This window comes from Herpailurus yagouaroundi, unplaced genomic scaffold, assembly GCF_014898765.1.
Source record: "Herpailurus yagouaroundi ecotype Mexico unplaced genomic scaffold, PumYag 77, whole genome shotgun sequence".
NCBI classification, from domain to species: Eukaryota; Metazoa; Chordata; class Mammalia; order Carnivora; family Felidae; genus Herpailurus; species Herpailurus yagouaroundi.
Window position 1 is genome coordinate 42661867 of NW_024412388.1, and position 27572 is coordinate 42689438.

At 37.3% G+C, this 27572-nt stretch overlaps 1 protein-coding gene across 1 annotated transcript in view; it reads left to right on the top strand.

Moving 5' to 3' along the window:
* Positions 1-27572, top strand: part of ZYG11B (zyg-11 family member B, cell cycle regulator) — a 95976-nt gene that overhangs the window by 44111 nt on the left and 24293 nt on the right. The window contains exons 4-13 of the mRNA XM_040470263.1: positions 4341-4481; positions 8552-8728; positions 10081-10145; positions 13963-14062; positions 14560-14610; positions 17046-17207; positions 17313-17360; positions 21052-21249; positions 21383-21435; positions 27335-27432. Of these exons, the coding sequence (XP_040326197.1) occupies positions 4341-4481; positions 8552-8728; positions 10081-10145; positions 13963-14062; positions 14560-14610; positions 17046-17207; positions 17313-17360; positions 21052-21249; positions 21383-21435; positions 27335-27432 (1093 nt within the window). The remainder of the gene's footprint in view (positions 1-4340; positions 4482-8551; positions 8729-10080; positions 10146-13962; positions 14063-14559; positions 14611-17045; positions 17208-17312; positions 17361-21051; positions 21250-21382; positions 21436-27334; positions 27433-27572) is intronic.

Genomic DNA, 27572 nt, shown 5'->3' on the forward strand with positions numbered 1-27572 from the left:
TTTCTTTTCTTTTCTTTTCTTTTCTTTTCTTTTCTTTTCTTTTCTTTCTTTTCTCTTCTTAGAAAGAAAGCATGAATGGGGAAGAGGGACAAAGGGTGAAAGAGAGAATCTTAAGCAGACTCCACACGCATGGAGCCTGACATGGGGCTTGATCTCACAACTGTGGGATCATGACGTGAGCTGAAATCAAGAGTTGGACACTCAACCAACTAAGCCACCCAGGTGCCCCTCCACAACTAGGATTTGTTGGCCATCTCATTCCCAGACTTTGGGGTAATCTAGCATGCTGTGGTTCCCAGTCCCTGAGAATCACTGGAAATGTGCTAAATCCAATATTAGTTCTTAGTCTTTATCTTATTTGATCTAAGGTGGTATTTGTCACAGTTGATGCTCCTTTTTTTTTTTAATGTTTATTTTTTGAGAGAGAGAGAGAGAGAGACAGAATGTGAATGGGGGAGGGGCACACAGAGCGAGAGAGGGAAACACAGAATCCGAAGCAAGCTTCAGACTCTGGGCTGTCAGCACAGAGTCCGACGTGGGGCTCGAACCCACGAACCGCGAGATCATGACCTGAGCCAAAGTCAGACGCTTAACTGACTGAGCCACCCAGGAGCTCCTGATGTTATCCTCCTTGAAATACTTATTTTTACTCAGCTTCCTGGGTATTACTCTTGTTTTGTTTTTATAAAAAACTCTTCTTCCTCTCCCAGGTCTCTAAATATTGGAGTGTTCCTTTTCTTGGTCCTTAAATCTATATGCTAGACTTCTCCCTTGAACTAAGACCCCTATATTGAACTGTAATAATCAACATTCAGTGAAGAGCTATATACGTTTTTAGGCAGAAGAGTTGATCCATTTCAAAAAACATTTACTAAGTACTTCTATTTATTTATTTATTTATTTATTTATTTATTTATTTATTTATTTATTAAAAACCCCAAACAGCTCTTTATACATACTGGGAAGGACTGATCTCAAAAGTATATTGTTAAGTGAAAAACACACAGTTTTGAATAGAGCATACAGGAAGCAACTTATGTAATAACAAGTACAGGCACATGTATGTATATGTTTGTAATGGATTGAATGTGTCACCCCCAAAATTCATATATTGAAACCTTAATCCCATTGTGGTGGTATTTGGAGGTGGGCCCTTTGGGAGGTAATTAGGCCATGGGGGTAGAGCCCTCATAAATGGGAATAGTGCCCTTATTTAAGGCTAGAGAGCTAGCTAGCCCTCCTTCTACCATATGAAGATATGAGAAGTCTGTAATCTGTAACTCAAAAAAGGGCCTTCACGAGAATCCAACCATGCTGGCACCTCGATCTTGTACCTCCAGGCTCCAGAACTTGGTAATTTTTTTTTTAATTAAGCTTATTTATTTTGAGAAAAAGAGTGGGGAAGGGGCAGAGAGAGAGGGAGAAAGAGAATCCCAAAATGAGATGAGGGGCTCTATCTCAAAGCCATGAAATCAATCATGATCTGAGCTGATATCAGGAGTCAGACACTTAATAGAGCCACCCAGGCACCCCTACTTATTTATTTATTTATTTATTTATTTATTTATTTATTTATTTTTAATGTTTATTTATTTTTAATGTTTATTTTTTAGACAGAGAGAGAAAACAGAGGAGGGTTAAAGAGAGAGGGAGACAGAGGATCCAAAGCAGGCTCTGTACTGACAGCAGAGAGCCTGATATCAACCACGAGATCAAGACCTGAGCTGAAGTCAGACATTTAACCACTGAGTCACCAAGGCTGTCTGAACTTGGTAATTTTTTATACAGGAATCACTTTAGGTCATCTGCCATAATGAACCCCTTTCTCCCACAGCATCAATCTCTCCTCCTGGCGTTCTGGGCTGCCGTTCTGGGCTGCCGTGTTCTCTCAGTTGTAAATTCAGGAACAGCTTCAAAGACAGTCTCCTACTGAGTATTTTTTAAAGATGTCTGAGTTAGTGCCCCTGCCCTCGAGGAATTCTATTCTAGTGGAGAGGATACAGATAAACTTTAAAATAGCTTTAATTCAGTGTGGAAGATGCTATAATAGAGTTATACACAGAGTGCTATAAGAAAATTTTTCTTAGGGGCTCCTGGTTGTCTTAGTCTGTTAAGTGTCCGGACTCTTGAAATCCACTCAAGTCATAATCTCACGGCTGTGAGATCAAGCCCCGCATCAGTCTCTGTGCTGACAACATGGAGCCTGCTTGGGATTCTCTTTCTCCCTTTCTCTCTGTCTCTCCCCTGCTTGCTTTCTCTCTCTCAAAATAAATAAACATTTAAGAACAAAAAAGGAAAGAAAAGGAAAATTTTCCTTAGAATATAAATTTTAATTTTACTCAGTATATTAAATATTTAAAAAAAAATTTTTTTTTTCAACGTTTATTTATTTTTGGGACAGAGAGAGACAGAGCATGAACGGGGGAGAGGCAGAGAGAGAGGGAGACACAGAATCGGAAACAGGCTCCAGGCTCTGAGCCATCAGCCCAGAGCCCGACGCGGGGCTCGAACTCACGGACCGTGAGATCGTGACCTGGCTGAAGTTGGACGCTTAACCGACTGCGCCACCCAGGCGCCCCCAGTATATTAAATATTAACAAGGCTTAATTTAGTGGTTGAGGACATTTTCTCTGTTTTAACCTGGGTGGCTCAGTCATTTAAATGTCTGGCTCTTGATTTTGGCTCAGGTCATGGTCTCATGGTTGGTGAGATTGAGATCCTGTCAGCCTGCTTGGGATTCTTGGTGTCCCTCTCTCTTTGCCCCCTGCCCCGCCCCCCCCTCCCGGGCGTGCACTCGTGACAAACATACAAACACACACCTTAAATTAATTAATTAATTAATTAATTTGTTTGAGAAACTAATACATATAGATACTTGTTTTTTATCATCTAGCATATGAACTTGACTTAACTGAAGATGCTTATAGTTTGAGGAGCCAGACTACTTGATTTGAAGGTTTATCACTGGCTAGAGAAGTATTGATCACTGAATAAAACATACATGCAGTGAAATTTGTTTAGAGTATTTAATTCCCAGTAACAAAAATTCTTTAATTTTACATTCAAAGATAACGTGAGGCTGTATTTCATATAGATATTAAAAAGTAGTTGAATCAACCAGATGTGAGTAAATCAAGTATTACTGAAATCATTGTTATACATTTTCTACATTTTCCTGCTTGTAATCCTTTTTATTTCACATAATATTTTAATGTCTTTCTAAATCTAAGAAAATCTAAGAAAAAGTTTAGGATGATTAAAAAAGAACTGAACACTTAGAAATTTTTCATTATTCAATAACCATTTATATATGTGAGTACATAATCAAGACCAATATGTATGTGTGTATATTTTACATTGTTTAAAAAGAATTTGTAAAAAAACTTCCCTTGTTATTTCTACAGTCTTATAAATGCTTAATATGTGCTCTTGTGTCAATTGGCACACATCTGTCCTGTAGTCTATCTTCCAACTTAAAGAGATTAGCTCCTTGAATGACAGATAGAGGTTGTTTTTGCTTTTTTTTTTTTTACCTTAATGTGAATAAGACAGATGTCAAGACCATAAATAACAAATGTGTAGCTTAAAAAGATGCAAATAAGGTGAACACACTTGAGGACATTACTCAGGTTAATAAATAGAACTTTTCAGCTACCCTGAAGTTCTGTATGCCCCATCTAGATCACAGCTCCCTCTTTCTCCACAAAAGTAACCTCTTTCCTGACTTGAATAATATGTCCTTTGTTTTTTCAATTTTTTAAATGTTTTATTCATTTTTTGAGAAAGAGAGAAACAGAGTATGAATGGGGAAGGGGCAGAAAGAAAGGGAGACAGAGAATCTGAAGCAGGCTCCAGACTCCCAGCAGTCAGCACAGAGCCCGATGTGGGGCTCGAACTCACAAACCGTGAGATCATGCTTTTTTAAATCTCTCTCAAAAATGAATAAACGTTAAAAAAAAAAAAATTTAAAAGGTAAGAGAAAAAAGGCCAGTGTAGCTTTAACATTGAGTTAGGGAAGTTAAGGGGTTACCTTAAGGGAGAGATAAGAATCTAATCACGTGGTAAGGCTTTATAAATAGTGTTAAATATCTTAGGATTTACTTTAGGTGCACTATAGAAAATCTTACCCATAGGCTTATAGGGGGGTCTAAGCCTATCTAACATCTCTTTAGCATATGTCCACCTTCACAGGGTGACTATCCTGGGTAGGTTGGAAAGTAATCATTCCCATTTGTTTCAGGCCTTACATAGTTATCCTGGGTGCCATCTATGCAAATGATGTTTGGAAAGTTAGAGGGTTGAAAAAATCCTAAAAACTAATCTTCTGGCTATGTTCAAAGGTGTCTGGAGAAGCCAATGAAACTCAGATTGCAGAAGCATTGAAGCGGTACAGTGAACGGGCATTCTTTGTCCGGGAAGCCCTATTTCACCTTTTTAGCCTGACTCATGTGATGGAAAAAACAAAGCCAGAAATTTTGAAGGTAAGAATAAGGAACATGAACATTTTGAAATTATCTCCCTTGATATAGATGATGGTTTTGTGAAGAAAATAGTGAAAATTTGCATTTAATCTTTGGACTTTGGGGGGTGGGGTGGGTAATGGGATTGATGATGTATGATTTTAATTTTTAGCCATAAATGAGAGAGAAAATAGTTGCATAAAGTTTTTGAAGTATTATAGTAGTCTCATTAAGCAACATCATTGCCTTCCACCTCATATTTAACTACCTAGAACCAGTGACCAGTGTGATATTTTTTTCACCATCTATAGTAGAAAATTGAATTATAACACTAGAATTACACTACTGCATTGTATTGCTTCCATATAGACTTTTTAAAGAAATACAATATTGGAATTCCATAAGGCATCTTTCCATGACACTTATTAACCACCTGTGCTTTCATAATTAATTCATGTTATTCCTCAATTAAAATCTCTTAACCAAGACAGCTTTTGAAGGCCAAGAAAGTATGTTTTTTTTTTTTTAAGTAGGCTCCAGGCACAGTGTGTAGCCAAACTTGGGGCTTGATCCCATGACCGGGAGATCATGACCTGAGCTGAAATCAGGAGTCGTATGCTTGGGGCACCTGGGTGGCTCAGTCATTTAAGTGTCTGACTTTGGCTCAGGTCATGATCTCACAGTTCATGAGTTTGAGCCCTGCGTCGGGCTGTATGCTGACAATTCGAAGCCTGGAGCCTGCTTCACATTCTGTGTCTCCCCCTCTCTGTCCCTTCCCTGCTCATGCTCTCTCTCTCTCTCAAAGAATAAATAAACATTAAACAAAACAAAACAAAAAAAAAAAAAGAGTTGGATGCTTAACTGACTGAGCCATCCAGGTGCCCCAAGAAAGGAAGATTCTTAATTTTAGTTGATAGCATAGGGCAGTGTTTGTTAGAATGTGGTCCTTTGGGGGCGCCTGGGTGGCTCAGCTGGTTAAGCAACCGACTTCTGCTTAGGTCATGATCTCACAGTTTGTGAGTTCGAGCCCCGTGTCAGGCTCTGTGCTGACAGCTCAGAGCCTGGAGCCTACTTCAGATTCTGTGTCTCCCCCTCTCTCTACCTCTCCCCTGCTCACGCTCTGTGTCTCTCTGTCTCTCAATAATAAATAAATGTTAAAAAAATTAAAAAAAAAAAAAAAGAATGTGGTCCTTTGTCCACCAGGAGTCTGGGATATTGTTTATTTTAAAAGCATATTTGTAAAAATAAAAACAAAATTTTAAATGAAAAAATAATAAAAGTATATTTGTGAACCCCACTCCAAGAAATTTAGATTCAATAGGGCTGGATGAGGACAGGAATCTGCATTTTTATAATCCCCAAAGATAATTCTTATACACATTTGAAGCCAGTGAATATAGGACTGTATTATATTTGATGCCTCATTTAGTGGGCACAATAATCCCAAGAGAAAAGTTTTATCTCTTATTTTACAGATTGTGTAACTGAGGGTCTGTGAGATTAAATAATGTAACAGTAAGTTAGTGGCAGAGCCAAAAATGACTTAGCCAGTTATCTTAAATTTTGAGAATGGGGTGCTTAACATTTCAATCACTGAGATGCTATTGTCCCCAACACCTGTCATTCCCTCCATATATACCAGAGGATATTGGTACTTGGTATATGAACTATCTTTTTTTGGTTTTGGTTACTATGAACCTGAGCAACAAAGGACCTCTAGTCCTCATCTAAAATACTTATTCATTGATTCAGGGAATGGTACAGAGAAATTTAAAAGAATATAGACAATTCTTTTAAGGAATTTAGCTGCATGGCACAAAAACAGACACATAGACCAATGGAATAGAATAGAAACCCCAGAATTAGACCCACAAACGTATGGCCAACTCATCTTTGACAAAGCAGGAAAGAACATCCAATGGAAAAAAGACAGTCTCTTTAACAAATGGTGCTGGGAGAACTGGACAGCAACATGCAGAAGGTTGAAACTAGACTACTTTCTCACACCATTCACAAAAATAAACTCAAAATGGATAAAGGACCTGAATGTGAGACAGGAAACCATCAAAACCCTAGAGGAGAAAGCAGGAAAAGACCTCTCTGACCTCAGCCGTAGCAATCTCTTACTCGACACATCCCCAAAGGCAAGGGAATTAAAAGCAAAAGTGAATTACTGGGACCTTATGAAGATAAAAAGCTTCTGCACAGCAAAGGAAACAACCAACAAAACGAAAAGGCAACCAACGGAATGGGAAAAGATATTTGCAAATGACATATCGGACAAAGGGCTAGTATCCAAAATCTATAAAGAGCTCACCAAACTCCACACCCGAAAAGCAAATAACCCAGTGAAGAAATGGGCAGAAAACATGAATAGACACTTCTCTAAAGAAGACATCCGGAGGGCCAACAGGCACATGAAAAGATGTTCAGCGTCGCTCCTTATCAGGGAAATACAAATCAAAACCACACTCAGATATCACCTCACGCCAGTCAGAGTGGCCAAAATGAACAAATCAGGAGACTATAGATGCTGGAGAGGATGTGGAGAAACGGGAACCCTCTTGCACTGTTGGTGGGAATGCAAATTGGTGCAGCCGCTCTGGAAAGCAGTGTGGAGGTTCCTCAGAAAATTAAAAATAGACCTACCCTATGACCCAAAAATAGCACTGTTAGGAATTTATCCAAGGGACACAGGAGTACTGATGCATAGGGGCACTTGTACCCCAATGTTCATAGCAGCACTCTCAACAATAGCCAAATTATGGAAAGAGCCTAAATGTCCATCAACTGATGAATGGATAAAGAAATTGTGGTTTATATACACTATGGAATACTACGTGGCAATGAGAAAAAATGAAATATGGCCTTTTGTAGCAACGTGGATGGAACTGGAGAGTGTGATGCTAAGTGAAATAAGCCATACAGAGAAAGACAGATACCATATGGTTTCACTCTTATGTGGATCCTGAGAAACTTAACAGGAACCCATGGGGGAGGGGAAGGAAAAAAAAAAAAAAGAGGTTAGAGTGGGAGAGAGCCAAAGCATAAGAGACTGTTGAGAACTGAGAGCAAACTGAGGGTTGATGGGGGGTGGGAGGGAGGAGAGGGTGGGTGATGGGTATTGAGGAGGGCACCTTTTGGGATGAGCACTGGGTGTTGTATGGAAACCAATTTGACAATAAATTTCATATATAAATAAAAAAAAAAGGAAAAAAAAAAAAGGAATTTAGCTGCAAAAGAGCGCAAAGGAAAAAGATGATAGTTAACCGAAGAAGGAGGTTTTTTTTTTTTCTTTTTTAAGATGGGAGAAAAATAGCTTGCTATGCTAATATGAATGATCCACTACAGAATGAAAAATTGATATAGGAGAGGGAAGAAGAGCTGGAGCAATGTCCTTGAGTAAACAAGAAGGAAAAGATCTAGCATATAAGTGCAGGGCCTACTTTCAGAGATGAGCCCAAAAGATCCTTTATGGTAGTGGGCAGGAAGGCAGCATTTGGGTGTTTGTATACTGGTAAAGGGGATACATGTGGTAGTGAGAATCCCAAAGTCTTCTCTGAATGTTTTCATTTTCTCAGTGTAATTGGAAGCAAGGTCTTCAGCTGATAGTGAAGATTGGGAGGATTGAGGAGAGAGGAAAAGATGAGAAGTGGTTATCTAGGCCCAGAGGGAAGTGAATGGATTTTATGGTACTGTAACTTTAGCAGTGTCCTCAAGAAACTGAATGTCGGGATTTGAAAATGAAAAGTTTGCCACTTGTTTACTCTAAAGTCAGTAAAAATTTATTTAGTGCTTAGTGTATAATAGGCACTGTACTATGTCTGAAAAATACAAAGATGAGTTATCTCAATAGAGAAAATTCATTAGCCCAACAGAAAAATACCCCAACATGAACAACTTGATACCTTCCTGAACCAGGTAGGCAGGAACTACATGTTGATGAGTGACTACTATGCCCTAGGCTCTTTGCACTTGAGGATAAAAAAGATAAGACATCATAGAAATTATCATAGATAGCAAAGTAATGATGCTATGTTAAGAGGGCTTGTATTTATACTGTAAATAAAAAGAACTAATTTTTTTTCCAGCTTGTGGTTACTGGGATGAGAAACCACCCTATGAATTTGCCAGTACAACTTGCTGCAAGCGCCTGTGTATTTAACTTAACTAAGCAAGATCTTGCTGCAGGAATGCCTGTCCGACTGCTGGCTGATGTGACCCATTTGCTGCTCAAAGCCATGGAACATTTTCCCAATCACCAGCAGGTAAGCATGTGGGAATTCCTAATCAAGTAGTCCTTTTAGTATCCCCTACCCTCCTCCTCATCTCCGTAAAGTTCAATTTAGTAGACCAAGACTAGAATTTCAAATGCCTTTACAGGCTGTAAAGTAATAAATTTATGGTATGACTGAGTGTAGGACAACAGAAAAGTAGAAAACTAAAGAGTGCATTCCCTGCCTAAAAGTATTTAAATCCAAATGTTGAGGGAAATAGTGCAAACCATAAAAAAACACATCTTCCACCTCAATCTTGAGTTCGTGATAATTTCAGCAAACAGCCATAGCCTATTTGTTCTGGGCCAGGCACTATCAAGTACTGGGATACAGAAACGAATAAGACGTGGATATTCTGTTTCTAGCAGTATGGTAGACTACATAACCTGTCCTGTCCTCAGGATGAAAACTAAAAATGTTGCTTGAATTATACTAAAAAAAATTTTTTAATTTAATTTGGGAGAGAGAGAGCATATGTGCATATATGCAGGGGGAGGGCAGGGTGAGAGGGGAGGGAATCATAAGCAGGCTTCACTCCCATTAGCACGCAGGACTCAGTCTCATGAATCGTGAGATCATGACGAGCTGAAATCAACAGTCAGATGCTCAACCAAATGAGCCACCCAGGTACCCTTATATTTTTAATTAAAATTTAGCAGGCAGTTGATAAATTAATAAAAAATACTCAGAGGTTGGGGTGCCTGAGTGGCTCAGTCAGTTGAGTGTCTGACTTTGGCTCAGGTCATGATCTCACAGTTCGTGAGTTCAAGCCCCACATCGGGCTCACTGCAGTCAGCACAGAGCCCACTTTGGATCCTCTGTCTCCCTCTCTCTCTGCCCCTCCTCTGTTCATGCTACCTCTCTATCTCTGTCAAAAATAAATAAACATTAAAAAAAATTATGTTAAAAAAATACTCAGAGGTGAAAAACCAAGTAAAAATGACAACCCAGATTGGTGAGTGAATCATTAAAGATAGCTTCCTTCATTGAGGGCAGTTGCCAAATTGGATGAACTTTAGGCTTTGGCTTTTGTGGCCTCTGGAAGCCAGGTGGACAGAGGAAAAAGCAAGATCCACCCAAAGGCCACCAGAAGGAAAGGAGATTAGCTGGTATTAATTCTGTTTATTATCCTATCTTGTCTAATGGAGACAAAAAAAAAATGTGCAAGTAAACTTGTATGGGTCCAGTGGAAGTTAGTCTTTCAACAATAGGTGGGCAGAATAAAAGTTGTAAGAAATCATTGGTATTTCATCAGCCACCTTTTTTTATAAAGGCTACCCCTGGTTAAAAAATAACAAAGCAATATTTCATTCAGGAATTTTTTTCTCCCTTTGGTTCTTTAGTTACAGAAGAATTGCCTCCTTTCACTTTGCAGTGACCGGATCCTTCAAGATGTTCCATTCAACAGGCAAGTGATAGCCCTAGAACTTAAAATGGGGCAAAATCTGTCTTGGGCCATTTCTTACCAGTTGGGAAATCCTTGGTGTACAGTTAATTAAGTGGATGGGATTGTGCATTAACTTATGAAATGCTAACTCTACTTTCTCTAATTTAGTACTTTGACATTCCTGATAGCAGATTGACCCCTGTTTTCATAGCCCTTTGCTTAAAAATGTATATTTTTATATTATGGTTTTTAGAATATCCACACAATATTGTAGGCTGAAGAAACCGAGGCATTTAGATTCCATGTCTTGATCAGAGTTTTGTGTCTAGTGACTACAAGGCTAGAAAGACTCAAGCCTTCTAGTTCTAGGTCCAGTGTTCTTTTCTCTGTATCATATCTCTTATTATTACTGTTATTTGATACTGAATTATAGAAGAAACTTCTTAACCAGAGGTTAAGGGAGGTTAGATAGTTGGATTCAAATAAATATAAACGATTCCCTTGTTTTCTAGGATACTGTGATTTGAGAGCTAAAAAGGTGATTTTTTTTGTCATCTTAATATTTTAAATATAATTTTTTAATGGTGGTATTTTGAAATATATATCTTATGGTTTTATGAAAAGTGTATATCTCAAGCAGCAATTTTACTGTAATTTACTTTTATTCAGGTAACAGTACACTGTTATCTGGCACAGCTGAGGAATGAGGTGTTCCATTTACTATTTCAAATAAATAGTTTGGATAAAAATATAACAACAGCTATCTCATGTAGATTACTAATTTTATTTTATAAATATTGAGCATCTGCACTGATTACATGAAGTCATATGTAGGAAGGACATAGTCACTCTCCTAAAAGAAAAGTATCAACTAACCGAAGATTTGGCAAATTTTTTTAAAGGGGCAGCAAATAATATTTTGGGCTTATGAGCCATAGGGTCTCTGTTGGAACTACTTAACTCTGCCAGTGTACCTCCAAAGCAGTCATAGACAATATATAAAAAATGAGGATTTTACTATGTTTCAATAAAACTTTAGAAAACAGGCAGCTGGACCCACAGCTATTAAAATCACTATATGTAGGCTATAGTTTACTTACCTCTGCTCTAGCCAATGCACTCTGCTAGATTTGAGCTTCTTTGTGGTCAGAGATTGTGATTGGTTAATCTCTTTGTCTCTAGTGCTTAAGTGGATGTTTGGTGGATGAATGAATGAAAAATGAGTATAACAGAAGACAGAATTTTTCATAGAAGAAGATGACAGAATGCATTGGGCCCCCAAACGAGGAGGGAAAGATTTCATCTGATTGGTGATCATTAAAGATTTCATGTTAGTGATGGCATTTGAGATCATAAAGATAACAACTAACCTGTATAAAGCACTTCCTATTGCCAGATGCTATGCTAAATGTTTTACTTATGCTTATTCAGTCCTTACAGTCTTGTGAAATCGTTACTTTTGTAATCTTAATTTTATAGATGAAGAAACAGAGGCATAGAGAGGTTTAGTAGCTTTCTTAAGGTGATAAGATAGCAAGTAGCAGAATTTAGATTTAAATCCAGAATGGCTCCAGAACCTCTACTTTTTACATCCATGCTGTGTTGCTTTGAAGATGAGAGCTGGTTGAATTGATTGTTTTATGTTGTGGGAACTGCACAAATAAAGGCACAGAAGAAGTTGATAATAATACCAGTAAAAAATGACCTTTATCAAAAGCTTGGTATGTGCCAAGTTCTATACTAAATCTTAAGCTTTATGTGTAGTATCGTTTAATCCTCACAACAATCCTATACAATAGATCTTATCATTTTGCAGGTGAAAAAATAGAAGTTCATAGCGATTAAGGAAATTGCCCTAGGTTCCCAAAGTTAGTAAGTGGTAGAAATGATACTTGAATCCAGACTGAATTCAGTGTGTGTGATATGCTTAATGACTTTATGGCATTGCTTCACATGGTAAAAGAGTTTATTTTATTATATCAGCAACATTAGGTAGAACTAAAATTCAAACCCCAAAATGCAAGGAAGTTCAGAATCTGTGCTGTTAACTATCAAGCTATCTTAACTCATAACTAGGGCATGTTTGGGGACTAACAAGCAGTAAGCATAGGGTAGGCAGGAAAAAAGATGTGAAAGTATGGGCCCATTGTTAGAGTCCAAAAATACTGTGAATACAGGAGTGACATCATAACTAAGTTTTCTGACAGATTTATGTATTACTGATGTGTAGACACAAATTGAAGGGAAAACAATGGAGGCATAATGGCCCATTAGGAATCTATCATAAAACAATCAGAGATGGCCTTGGGAATAGAAAGGAGGCAACAGTAAATTTGATGGAATTTGCAGAGGAGTACTTTATATCACTATAATTCAGCCAGCATGTATGAAACACTGTTTGTGTGTAAAGCTCTGTAATGAGTTCTTGGTAAAGAGGGCTAAATAGGATATGGTCCTTTACCCCAAGGAACAGGTGAGGCTACAGATAACCACAGCTCTCTGACAGAGTTACAAACAAATGCTAAGGAGCAGTGAGAAGGCAGTGATAAACTCGTCAAGGAAAGCTTCTCAGAGGAAGTGATATATGAGCTGAGTCTTGAAAGATGAAATTGTGGGTAAGATAATCAGATATATTCTGTGGTGGTGTCCTGATTTCTCTCCTGTCTCACACCCCACATTCAGTCCTTTGACAAAGCCAGTTATCTTCAAAATATATCTAGAATTCAACCATTTCTCTTCACTTCCATTTCTACCACTTGGACTGGGCTAAAAGTGATTTCTGTCCTGAATCATGTGGTAGCCTCTGAACTGTTCTCTTTGCTTCTTTCTTTGCCCTCTTGACGTTCATTTTAAACACAGCTAATAGGATAATCCTATTAAAAATATAAGTCAGTTCATGTCATATCTCTGCTTAGGATCTTTCTATGGCTTTCCATCTCATCTGGAATAAAAGCTAATTCTTTACAAAGACTAAGATCTGGTCCCCCTGTTACCTCTGACCTCATCTCTTTTTAAAATTTTTTTAAATTAATTAATTAATAAATTACATTTTTTTTTTTTAATGACTTCATCTCTTGGTACTACACTTGTTGTTCTCTCTGTTCTGGCCTCACTGGCTTCCATGCTATTTCTCAAAACCTCCAGGCATACTCCCTATTCAGGGTCCTTGTATCTACCTTTCCCTCTGCCTGGAATGCTTTTCCCCTAGATATCCACATGGCCAGCTCTCTTACTTCCTTAAAAGTTTCAGTGAGGCTTTTCCTAGTTACCGTACCTAAAATTCAACATTTCCTATCCTTTTTACCTGTTTACTCCTTTTTTCTCTATAACATATACCATAGGTTTTACTTGTTTGGTTTATGATCTGGTGTCCATACTGCGATGTAAGCTCTGTGAGAGTAGAGATATTTTCCTGTTTTGTTCACTACTCGATCTCCAGCACCAGGAACAATATCTGGAACAAAGCAGGGGCTCAATAAATGTTTGTGAATGAATGAATGAATGAATATTTATTTCTGTTGTGCTAGGTACTGTAAGGAACCCAGACAAAACTCAATACAGTGTAGAAATCACTACAGAATAGAAATATGTTACAGTCTAGAAAATGAATGAGGGATAGTTTTGATATTTTCCAAACTCTTGTTTCTTTACAAAGTTTCAGAATTAATAATGAGGCACCGGCTCCAGAACACGAAGTATAATTGTTATTCTGTATCAGTTAAGAGGAATTTTCCTTTCTTTCGCACCTACCTGAATCGTAGCATCAGCTCAGCTAGAGCTGTAAGGCTGTGCTTGAGCCTCCAGGATTCATTCATGAAACCCTCTTGTGTGTTTTCAGGTTTGAAGCAGCCAAGCTTGTCATGCAGTGGCTCTGCAACCATGAGGATCAAAACATGCAAAGGATGGCAGTTGCTATCATTTCCATCCTGGCTGCCAAGGTACCTGAACTCCTATGATTGAATAATTTTATGTAGGCAGCTATTTCCCATTACAGTTACTACTTCCCCCAAAATCTATATGCCAGAAAAGTTAGTACACCTCTTCGCCAGTCTGTTTGTTCAGTCTACATTCAATATTGCAGAACTGCCTATTAATCAAAGATTTTAGTCTGACCTTTAGAGTTTGTTACAGTGAATGATATTAAACTGACACTAACTGGGGCGCCTGGGTGGCTCGGTCGGTTAAGCGTCCGACTTCGGCTCAGGTCATGATCTCGCGGCCCGTGGGTTCGAGCCCCGCGCCGGGCTCTGTGCTGACCGCTCAGAGCCTGCAGCCTGTTTTAGATTCTGTGTCTCCCTCTCTCTGACCCTCCCCTGCTCATGCTCTGTCTCTCTCTGTCTCAAAAATAAATAAACGTTAAAAAATAAATAAATAAATAAACTGACACTAACTAGTGAGTTCTTGGACATTTACTTTGTCATCTGTTTGCTTACAGCTTTCTACAGAACAAACTGCACAGCTTGGTGCTGAACTCTTCATTGTCAGGGTAAGTCTGTTATACCCTCTATGCAGATCATTAGAGAGTTTTCATTTTCATTGTTTTCAGGCAGTGTTGTGTTATCTTCTGGTATTTCATTACTTTTAACTGGATGTATTCACTTATTTTCATAGAGGTAGCTTTATTCCCTAAAGAGGTGGAAATAGCCTTGAACTAGGAGTCCGATGACCTAGGATCTAACTTGTAAACTCAGTTTGTCAATTTAGACAAATTATGTGAACCATTGGAACCTAAATAAGCCTTAAGATCCTATCTAGTTCTAAAATTCTGTTATTTTGTTATTTATGAAGAAAATGTAGACACTGCCATAGGCATAAGATTGTGCTACATGCTTTGGGGGGAAAAGATAATTTAGATAACTGACAAATGATTTTGCTTGCTTACACTCAGTTGAGGAGATGATATAGTGAACAATGAAAAGTTTAAAAGCTTTAAAGAAAATAAATATAAACAGTGTTCTTGGGAAGAGTGGAGGAAAGCAGTCCACTTCAGAGTTTCTTGTTACAATCCTGTCATGATGTATGTGAACAATAATGGTAGATAGAAAAGGCAAATGAAAGACTTCCCCTTTTTAAGATTTTATTTTTAAGTAATCTCTACACCTGACATGGGGCTCACGCTCTACCGGCTGAGCCAGCCAGGCACCCCGAAAGATTCCCTTTTTTTATGATTTACGAGTTATGTATATAATGAGAAAGTCATTCCTTTGATAAATATATATAGGATACTTAGCAAATTTCTACCACCTTACTAGATGAGGGATTCACATCGAATTATATCTATAATTTCTGTTCATAAGAGTAGTCTGTCTATAAGAAGTAGTAGAGAAAATAGTTATGTAGACATGGTTGTAATATAATCTACTAAGTATAATAATAGCAATATGAGTGAAAATAGTAATGTAAAGAGAGGAGAATGCTGTTGATGGTATGATAGAAAGAGTAGGAATTCTGGAGTCAACATATCTGGGTTTATTCCTAATTTTATCACTTACTAGCTGTAGTTTCTATAAACTACCTTATACAGTTATTATGAAGATTAAATGAAAAGGAAATTAAGATTAATTGAAGGGGTGGTGCCTGACCGGCTGTCAATAGAGCATGTGACTCTTATCTTGGGTCATTAGCTCAAGCCCCACATCGAGCATAGGGCTTACTTTAAAAAAAAATTAAGAAGGAATATATGCTAAGTACTTAGCACAAAATACAATATATATTAGATAAGTAGAAAAGGATGCTACTTTTACTTAGTTTTTACTATTTTCAGGAATGATATTTTTAGTTTTAAATATGGCTATTTATTGCTATGTATGTGTTTCAGTAATTTTGGCTGGAGGTATAGTTAAAGATTTTAAGGAAGTCATCCACTTACATGCTTTGGGGGAAAATTAAGCTTAGTTTAAGCGGAAATTAGTAGCAGTAGTAGTGGTAATCACTAGCTTTTTTTTTTCTTTTTTTTAAGCTCTTAATTATCATCCACAATTTGCAGATGAGGAATCAAAGAATTAAATTAGCAAACAAGGTTACACAGATGCAAATTCTAGTACCACACTCTTAGGCACTATGCTTATTAAGTTACATAATTGCACCTAGATGTTTTTGTTTCTTAAAAACTTGTCCTGAATTGTATGTAACGTTAAGTAATAGTGTTCGTTAATGTTTTCTTGTATCTGTTTGAGTGGAGCACCCTTCTCCCCCCCCCAAATTATTATCTAAAAATGGAGTTATGGGTGCCTTATCTAGGTCTCAAAACATTCACTTTTCAAACTTAAATTTCTTAGGGTAAGGCTATAGTAGAAATGATTTACAAAGGGAATTTCAAAGCTGTGATGTTATTCAAAGCCAATGTAGATTTTAATTCTCTTACTATTATATGTAATTTGTCCTTTTTTTTTTCTTAAGGAAAACTTAGAATTATATAGAATTAGGTCTCCCAATTCTTATTTTCTCATACTAAGTTGACTATGATCAAATTACTTAATATTTCTCACAATTTCCTTTCCCCCAAAAATGTGTATAACAGTATTACAATATAGGATATAATTTGCTGATGTTTATAATAAATGTTAGTTTCATTTCCCCTTCTCCCCCTCCACTTTTTTTATCCCAGGATCTGAAATGAATATATGCTATGACTGATTGGGTAAGATAGTTTGTCCTAAGCTTTAATCATTTTGCGTTTTATTTTATTTACAGGGTATTAGATTTTAGGGATGATGAGAATAATAAAGGATTTCTGAAGATCCTATATATTTTTTCTTGTTGAAGGAAAAATCTTATCCAAGAAGCTGGTTGTTGTACTTACAAAAACCTTTCTAGGAAATGTTTTAAGCCACAAGACCAATCCTCATGACTTGTGATTATTACCACCAATTGTAGTAACAGCTTAGTGATAAGAAATTCATTGTATTTTCCTTCTTTCAGCAACTTCTTCAAATAGTGAAGCAGAAAACCAATCAAAATTCAGTGGACACTACTTTGAAGTTTACTTTGAGTGCACTTTGGAACCTCACAGATGAATCTCCAACCACTTGCAGACATTTTATTGAAAACCAAGGGTTAGAACTCTTCATGCGGGTTCTAGAGGTTAGAATGGGAATTTAGCCTATAGTTTTGACATTGATTGATTAAAATATTCATTTATTATATTTGATTCTTTACGTAGTTATAGGTTTTTCTTTCTTTTTACAGTCTTTCCCAACTGAGTCATCCATTCAACAGAAAGTTCTAGGACTTTTGGTAAGATATAAATATTTCCTGCTAAATTCCAAGCTGTAATTAATTATTTTTCTTCTGAGATAATACATTGAAAGTTGTTTCTCTATTTGTAAACACTTAATGACATCAGAAAATATATACAATATAACAAAGTGGAAAAAAAAGCAGGCCATAAAACAATGTATACATATTAGGATTTTTACCACATTAAAAGGAAAAATATAAATTACATAATTTTCTCTATATTTTTTGGAATAATACAAAGCTTTATAGTGGGCCAATTTTACTTTTATAATCAGGGGGGAAAAATCTCATTAAAAAATCTCACTAAATTATAAGTGTTCTCACATGCTATGTTTGGTAATTAATAATTACTACTTAAAAGACTGCTTAACAAATTAGATATTCCAAGGGCACATGGGTGGCTCAGTCAGTTAAGTGTCCCAACTCTTGATTTCAGCTCAGGTCATGATCTCACAGTTTGTGAGTTCCAGCCCGGCATAGGGTGAGTTCGAGCCAGCTTCTGGTGAGCTCAAGCCCTGTTTCCAGTGAGCTCTGAGCCCTGCAGCGTGTGAACTTGAGTCCTGCTTCAGGCTGCAAGCTGACAGTGTGGAGCCTGCATGGGATTCTCTCTCTCCCTCTCTCTGCCCCTCATGGAATTCTCTTTTTACCTCTCTCTCTGCCCCTTGTTCACTCATGCTCTCTCTCTCTCTCAAAAATAAACAAACTAAAAAAAAAAGAGCTTAAATCACACACACACAAAATTAAAAAAACATAGTGAGCCCTCTAGGATTTGAGATAAAGGTGAAGGATCAAATGTTTTGTTAACTTTAATCACTGCAACATTAGAAACATGCCTGTGTGGTAAATGCTCTTTTTAGAGCAGATCTGTGCTTTTGAGGAATTAGATCATGGGAGGCATAGATTAGTGAATAAAATATATATACATCAGTGTTTGTTTTGTAGATGCAAGAGTATGAGATACTGAACAATGAGAGATGGATTTTGGGGAAAGCTAAGGGCTGGCATTTAAAGAAGACCTATCTGTTCACTGTAGCTTCAGGTTAATATAAAATAGAAAATGTAAAAATACCTAAATTCCCAGAGATAGGGAAGTATTAAATAAATTAAGGTATTTGATTATTTTATTCAGGGTTCATAGGGATTATTAGATACAGAAGTTGGTTCACATCACCACAAGAGGAAAGGTGGAATTTATTTTATTTTAAGTATTCCATGAGGCTTTAAGAGAGCTTCCATAGGGCTTTAAAAATACTTTTTTTAATTTCAAAAAGAATACGTGCTTATTATAACTAGAATACATGCTTATAAATTCAAAAGTGTATTTGAAAAGCTTAAGACTCTGTCCCCAGACTTCAATCATTTTCATTTCCATGAGGTAATTAATATTAATACAACCTGGTGTGCTTTCTTCCAGATCTTTCTCCATTACTTTGTGTTTGAATTTTTTTTTCAATAACCTATTTTGAAATATTGCATCTAAATTTTTTGTGATCAGAGAACATACTTTGATGTGAGTCCTTTGGAATTTATTGAGACTTGTGTATGACCCAGAATATGATCTTTGTAAATGTTCCATGTGTAGTATGGAGCCTGCTTTGGATTCTCTCTCTCTTTCTCTCTTTGCCCTACCCCCCGCACATGCACACATGGGTCCATGCACTCTCTCTCTCAGTAAATAAAATGTTAAGAAAGAAGAAAAATGAATGGAAATGCCTTTTCATATTTGAATATGTGAGATTAGAGAGGAGCGATGATTAATCATTGATGCTGGTGGAAAAATAGATTATACACATTCATGTAGTGTATAGTTAAACTTGTCTCTTCTACCCTCTTTTTCATAGTTGAAGAAGAAAACTTGTTAGTCATTACAGAGAATACATTTGGACATGATGCCTTTCACTTTCATTTATTATAAAATGACTTAAGCTAAGGAACAAGTAGTCTGTTAATAATCCAAAGTTCAGTGTTTTGGTTCCTAAGAAATGGAATCAACATGTTAGGAAGAAAATTATTGTTTCATAGTAGATCAAATTAAGTTTTAAGAATGAGGATTAATCTTCAGAGCAATATGTTAAGTTGGATCTTAGATCCTTCAGACCCATAATCTAAATTGGAAACCCCTCAGTTGTTTCTCATGCGAACAGAGGTCTTCCTTATATACTGTGTAAGGAAGCCATCACACCCCAAGCCCAGATAAAACGTCTACCTTATATAGGCCAGCAGTCAAACTTTGGCGTTCAGTGGAGGTCTAAGGCTGTTAAATTTTTAAGACACAAATTACTATAATGAGGGGTGGCTGGCTGGCTTAGTTGGTAGAGCACGTGACTCTTGATAGCAGGGTTGTAGGTTCAAGCCCCATGTTAGGTGCAGAGATTACTTAAAAATAAAAAATCTTAAAAAACGATCACTATATTGCTCAAAGGGATGCTTTTTTGCCTTCATTTTATTTATGCTCTCCACATTATTCAGAACTGCTAATCCCTTTGTCCTTTTGATACACTCACCCCTCTCTGCTTTCTTGATAACCAAACTTTCCTGGTTTTTCTTCAACCTCTGTTACTGTTGCTTCTCAGCTTGGAGTTTCTCCAGACCACACAGATGGTATAAATTTGAACTACAATCTTGCATGAGGACAGCCCCTTATTGAAAATGGCAAGAGAAGACTTTTCCTTTTAGGCCAGATCCCAGATTACAATAGGCCTCTTTTTCATTCACCTATGTCAGTCTACTCTTTTTCTGAGGTGTGATACTTTGAAAGTCCTTGTTTTATATGTGAAGTCTTAGTTCCAGTTTTTAGCCTTACTTTCTGCCTTTGCATGGCTATTAAAACCCAGTGCTCTTGACTCTACAAGTCAGTGATGGCCTGTTACTGCTCTGGTTTGGTTCCCTATTTGCTTTTTATCCCATCAGGTTACATATTTAAAGGTTGTTGGATCATCTAGGTGGCTCAGTCAGTTAAGTGTCTGACGCTTGATTTTGGCTCAGCTCATGATCAAGTCTTAGTTCATGGGATCGAGCCCCACATCCAACCTCTGTGCTGGCAGCACAGAGCCTGCTTTAGATTCTCTCTTTCCCTCTCTCTCTGCCCACCAACCCCCTTGTGCTCACATGCTCTCTCAAATAAATAAACATTTTGAAAATAAATAAATAAATAAACAAATAAATAAAGGTTGTTAGCTGTTTTCCCACTATCACTTCTAAATATTTTATAGCAGGGGATTTTTTAGGTTATCCTCCTCATCATTTTGCCTGAAAAAGGAACTCACTACTGTTTCTGTATTATTTTATTGTTTTGGGAGGAGAGAAAATAAATCACCCATAAACACACTGTGCTAACATAACAAAAGTCTTCACCTTTTATGTATATGCAGATACGTGTTTTTTTTTCAATGTTTATTTATTTTTGAGACAGAGAGACAGAGAACGCGCGTGGGCACAAGTCAGGGAGGGGAGAGAGAAGAAGACAGATTATCTGAAGTGGGCTCTGCACTGACAGATGAGGGGCTCATACTCACAAACTGTGAGATCGTGACCTGAGCCAAAGTCAGACACTTAACCAACTGAGCAACCCAGGCGCCCCTGCAGATACGTGTTTAAATTGTTACAATCTCTGTTCCTTCTTAGAATACAAATGGTCATTTAGCCATTATGCATATTACTTCAATTTTTATATCTTCTTTTTTTCCAGAATAATATAGCTGAAGTGCAAGAATTGCATTCTGAATTAATGTGGAAGGATTTTATAGACCACATCAGTAGCCTCCTGCATAGTGTTGAAGTGGAAGTCAGTTACTTTGCAGCTGGAATTATTGCCCATTTAATATCTAGAGGTGAACAAGCTTGGACATTGAGCCGTAGCCAGAGGAATTCTCTTCTGGATGATCTGGTAAAGTCATTTGGTGTTTTCTAGAAGCATACAAACAAACATTCATCGTAGTTAAGCTATCAGAGTTTCATAATGCAATAATGCAGTGCTGAATAAATATTGTATTCTTTCTTGTGTGTCTTGTGTCTTGCAGCATTCAGCTATTTTGAAATGGCCAACTCCAGAGTGTGAGATGGTAGCATACAGGTAATTAGCAAGATAATTAATATTAAGCCCTTAACCTAGTCATTTCGCTTGCTTGGAGATTATTCCTACCAGGTGTATAATGTATTTTCCCTCAGGCATCTATCTTCTTACTGGTTTTAAAAGGATTGAAATATTTTCACTTTTTTCTGTTACCTGTCATTCATCATTTCTTCTTTCATTTCACATTTATTGAAGAAAGTGCCAAGGACCTGTTCTATGCTCTTAAAATTCAAAGATGAGTAAGACATGTTGCCTACATTGAAGAGGCAGAGGAGAGAATAGGTGAACTAGAAGATAAAATTATGGAAAAAGAGGAAGCTGAGAAAAAGAGAGATAAAAAATCCAGGAGTATGAGGGGAAAATTAGAGAACTAAGTGATGCACTAAAAGAAATAATCTACGTGTAATTGGTATTCCGGAGGAGGAAGAGGGAGGGAAAGGTGCTGAAGGTGTACTTAAAGAAATAATAGCTGAGAACTTCCCTGATCTGGGGAAGGAAAAAGGCATTGAAATCCAAGAGGCACAGAGAACTCCCTTCAGACGTAACTTGAATCGATCTGCACGACATATCATGTGAAACTGGCAAAATACAAGGATAAAGAGAAAATTCTGAAAGCAGCAAGGGATAAACATGCCCTCACATATAAAGGGAGACCTATAAGACTCGTGACTGATCTCTCTTTTGAAACTTGGCAGGCCAGAAAGGATTGGCACGATATCTTCAGTGCGCTAAACAGAAATATGCAGCCGAGAATCCTTTATCCAGCAAATCTGTCATTTAGAATAGAAGGAGAGATAAAGGTCTTCCCAAACAAACAAAACCTGAAGGAATTCATCACCACTAAACCAGCCCTACAAGAGATCCTAAGGGGGATCCTGTGAGACAAAGTACCAGAGACAACGCTACAAGCATGAAACCTACAGACATCACAATGACTCTAAACTCATATCTTTCTATAATAACACTGAATGTAAATGGACTAAATGCACCAACCAAAAGACACAGGGTATCAGAATGGATAAAAAAATAAGACCCATCTATTTGCTGTCTACAAGAAACTCATTTTAGACCTGAGGACACCATCAGATTGAAAGTGATGGGATGATGAACTATTTATCATGCTACTGGAAGTCAAAAGAGCTGGAGTAGCCATACTTATATCAGACAAACTAGACTTTAAATTAAAGGCTGTAACAAGAGATGAAGAAGAGCATTATATAATAATTACAGGGTCTATCCATCAGGAAGAGCTAACAATTATAAATGTCTATGCGCCAAATATGGGAGCCCCCAAATAGATAAAACAATTACTCACAAAAATAAGCAACCTTATTGATAAGAATGTGGTAATTGCAGGGGACTTTAACACCCCACTTACAGCAATGGATAGATCATCTAGACACATGGTCAATAAAGAAACAAGGGCCCTGAATGATATATTGGATCAGATGGACTTGACAGATATATTTAGAACTCTGCATCCCAAAGCAACAGAATATACTTTCTTCTCGAGTGCACATGGAACATTCTCCAATATCACATCCTGGGTCACAAAACAGCCCTTCATAAGTATAAAAGAACTGAGATCATACCATGCACACTTTCAGATCACAATGCTATGAAGCTTGAAATCAACCACAAGAAAAAGTCTGGAAAACCTCCAAAAGCATGGAGGTTAAAGAACACCCTACCAAAGAAAGAATGGGTCAACCAGGCAATTAGAGAAGAAATTTAAAAATCTATGGAAACAAACAAAAATGAAAATACAACAATCCAAACACTTTGGGATGCAGCAAAGGCAGTCCTGAGAGGAAAATACATTGCAATCCAGGCCTATCTCAAGAAACAAGAAAAATCCCAAATACAAAATCTAACAACACACCTAAAGGAAATAGAAGCAGAACAACAAAGACAGTCTAAACCCAGCAGAAGAAGAGAAATAATAAAGACCAGATAAGAAATAAACAATATAGAATCTAAAAAAACTGTAGAGCAGATCAACGAAACCAAGAGTTGTTTTTTGAAAAAATAAACAAAATTGATAAACCTCTAGCCAGGCTTCTCAAAAAGAAAAGGGAGATGACCCAAATAGATAAAATCATGAATGAAAATGGAATTATTACACCAATCCCTCAGAAATACAAGCAATTATCAGGGAATACTATGAAAAACTATATGCCAACAAACTGGACAACATGGAAGAAATGGACAAATTCCTAAACACCCACACACTTCCAAAACTCAATCAGGAGGAAATAGAAAGCTTGAACAGACCCATAACCAGTGAAGAAATTGAATCAGTTATCAAAAACTTCCCAACAAATAAGAGTCCAGGACCAGATGGCTTCCCAGGGGAGTTCTACCAGACGTTCAAGGCAGAGATAATACCTATCCTTCTCAAGCTATTCCAAAAAATAGAAAGGGAAGGAAAACTTCCAGACTCATTCTATGAAGCCAGTATTACTTTGATTCCTAAACCAGACAGAGACACAGTAAAAAAAAAAGAACTACAGGCCAATATCCCTGATGAGTATGGATGCAAAAATTCTCAATAAGATTCTAGCAAATCGAATTCAACAGCATATAAAAAGAATTACTCACCATGATCAAGTGGGATTCATTCCTGGAATGCAGGGCTGGTTCAACATTCGCAAATCAATCAATGTGATACATCACATTAATAAAAGAAAAGATGAGAACCATATGATCCTGTCAATCGATGCAGAAAAAGCATTTGACAAAATTCAGCATCTTTCTTAATAAAAACCCTCGAGAAAGTCGGGATAGAAAGAACATACTTAAACACCATAAAAGCCATTTATGAAAAGCCCACAGCTAACATCATCCTCAATGGGGAAAAACTGAGAGCTTTTTCCCTGAGATCAGGAACACGACAGGGATATCCACTCTCACCGCTGTTGTTTAACATAGTGTTGGAAGTGCTAGCATCAGCAATCAGACAACAAAAGGAAATCAGAGGCATCAAAATTGGCAGAGATGAAGTTAAGCTTTCACTTTTTGCAGATGACATGCTATTATACATGGAAAATCCGATAGACTCCACCAAAAGTCTGCTAGAACTGATACATGAATTCAGCAGTTGCAGGATATAAAATCAATGTACAGAAATCAGTTGCATTCTTATACACTAATAATGAAACAACAGAAAGACAAAGAAACTGATCCCATTCACAATTGCACCAAGAAGCATAAAATACCTAGGAATAAACCTGACCAAAGATGTAAAAAATCTGTATGCTGAAAACTATAGAAAGCTTATGAAGGAAATTGAAGAAGATATAAAGAAATGGAAAGACATTCCGTGCTCATGGGTTGGACGAATAAATATTGTCAAAATGTCAATACTACCCAAAGCTATCTACACACTCAATGCAATCCCAATCAAAATTGCACCAGCATTCTTCTCGAAGCTAGAACAAGCAATCCTAAAACTCCTATGGAACCATAAAAGGCCCCGAATAGCCAAAGTAATTTTGAAGAAGAAGACCAAAGCAAGAGGCATCACAATCCCAGACTTTAGCCTCTACTACAAAGCTGTAATCATCAAGACAGCATGGTATTGGCATAAAACAGACACATAGACCAATGGAATAGAATAGAAACCCCAGAACTAGACCCACAAAAGTATGGCCATCTAATCTTTGACAAAGCAGGGAAGAATATCCAATGGAAAAAAGACAGTCTCTTTAACAAATGGTGCTGGGAGAACTGGACAGCAACATGCAGAAGGTTGAAACTAGACTACTTTCTCACACCATTCACAAAAATAAACTCAAAATGGATAAAGGACCTGAATGTGAGACAGGAAACCATCAAAACCCTAGAAGAGAAAACAGGAAAAGACCTCTCTGACCTCAGCCGTAGCAATTTCTTACTTGACACATCCCCAAAGGCAAGGGAATTAAAAGCAAAAATGAACTATTGGGACCTCATGAAGATAAAAAGCTTCTGCACAGCAAAGGAGACAAGCAACAAAACTAAAAGGCAACCAACGGAATGGGAAAAGATATTTGCAAATGACATATCGGACAAAGGGCTAGTATCCGAAATGTATAAAGAGCTCACCAAACTCCACACCTGAAAAACAAATAATCCAGTCAAGAAATGGGCAGAAATCATGAATAGACATTTCTCTAAAGAAGACATCCGGATGGCCAACAGGCACATGAAAAGATGCTCAACATCGCTTCTCATCAGGGAAATAATCAAAACCACACTCAGGTATCACCTCACGCCAGTCAGAGTGGCCAAAATGAACAAATCAGGAGACTACAGATGCTGGAGAGGATGTGGAGAAACGGGAACCCTCTTGCACTGTTGGTGGGAATGCAAACTGGTGCAGTTGATCTGGAAAACAGTGTGGAGGTTCCTCAAAAAATTAAAAACAGACCTACCCTATGACCTAGCAGTAGCACTGCTAGGAATTTACCCAAGGGATACAGGAGTACTGAGGCATAGGGGCACTTGTACCCCATGTTTATAGCAGCACTCTCAACAATAGCCAAATTATGGAAAGAACCTAAATGTCCATCAAGTGATGAATGGATAAAGAAATTGTGGTTTATATACACAATGGTGTACTACGTGGCAATGAGAAAGAATGAAATATGGCCCTTTGTAGCAACGTGGATGGAACTGGAGAGTGTTATTCTGAGTGAAATAAGCCATACAGAGAAATACAGATACCATATGTTTTCACTCTTATGTGGATCCTGAGAAACTTAACAGGAACCCATAGGGGAGGGGAAGGAGAAAAATGAGAGAGAGAGGTTAGAGTGGGAGAGAGCCAAAGCATAAGAGACTCTTAAAAACTGAGAACAAACTGAGGGCTGATAGGGGGTGGGAGATGGGTATTGAAGAGGGCATCTTTTGGGATGAGCACTGGGTGTTGTATGGAAACCAATTTGACAATAAATTTCATATATTTAAAAAAAAAGATGAATCCAATAAACTAATCTGGAAAAAAAAAAAAAAGACATGTTGCCTACAGACAAGAAACTTACAGCCTAGTGAGAGACACCAAATGTGAATCAGACATAATTCACTATTAAGCTAGTTATATACATAGGATGCTATGAAATTAAAGATGACAGTACTTAAATGCAATGGAAAATGGTAAAAAGCTTCCAGAGGAAGTAAATTATGAGCTGAATTTTGAGAGATAACTAAGTAGGGGCAGAAGATTTTAGGAAGAAGAGATAATGTCTTAATGCAAAGAGGTCCAGGACAAGATGATACACTGAAAGAACTAGAAGTAGCACCAGGTTAGTTTGGGGAAACAGTTTGTGATAATTTCTTAAAGTGCATATTGGATGCCTCACTGATTATGACAGGTGACTTCAGAGCTAAGTTACTAATTTCCTGAAGGACTCCATATGGCCATATAAATAACATTATTGCATCTTATTTTTGTTCTCTACTTCACAAATGCTGATAGTGTCAACATTTTTGATTCCCCCAACTTATGTCCTATCTATTTTGGAGCAGAAGGCAGAGGCCTGGTAGAAATTGAAAGGCTGGTATTCACTTTCGTGGTGTTCTACCAGATAGTTGCCAATTAACTCCTCCTTTTCTCAGTTTCCAAAGCAAGGTCTGTTGTTCTTAAATGTTTATCTTCAATACCAAAAGAGTATTTCCAAAAAAATATTTCTGCCAGTACCTTGTTCTGATCACCTTCCAACTTTTGTACCAAAACTTTATATGAATATGATCCTTTCTCAAGTGTCTCAAGACAAGGAAAAAATGCTCTATAATTCATTTATATTAGTTTAAAAATAGTTGGATGAAATTTCTAGTATGAAAAACTCAGGAATTATTGCTTTAGAAATGACACTAAGTATAGGATGTAACTTTATTTTTTTTTCTTTTGAAACTTTAGGTCCTTTAATCCATTTTTCCCTTTACTTGGCTGTTTCACAACACCAGGAGTCCAACTATGGGCAGTTTGGGCCATGCAACATGTCTGCAGCAAGAATCGTATGTACCAAAAAGAGAACTATGTTTTTCTTTTTCAAGTGATATTCTCCTTACACAAGAAAGCCATTTCTAAATGGTATATTTAAAAAAAAATTTTTTTTTACCTTTGTATATTTTTGAGAGACAGAGACAGAGCACAA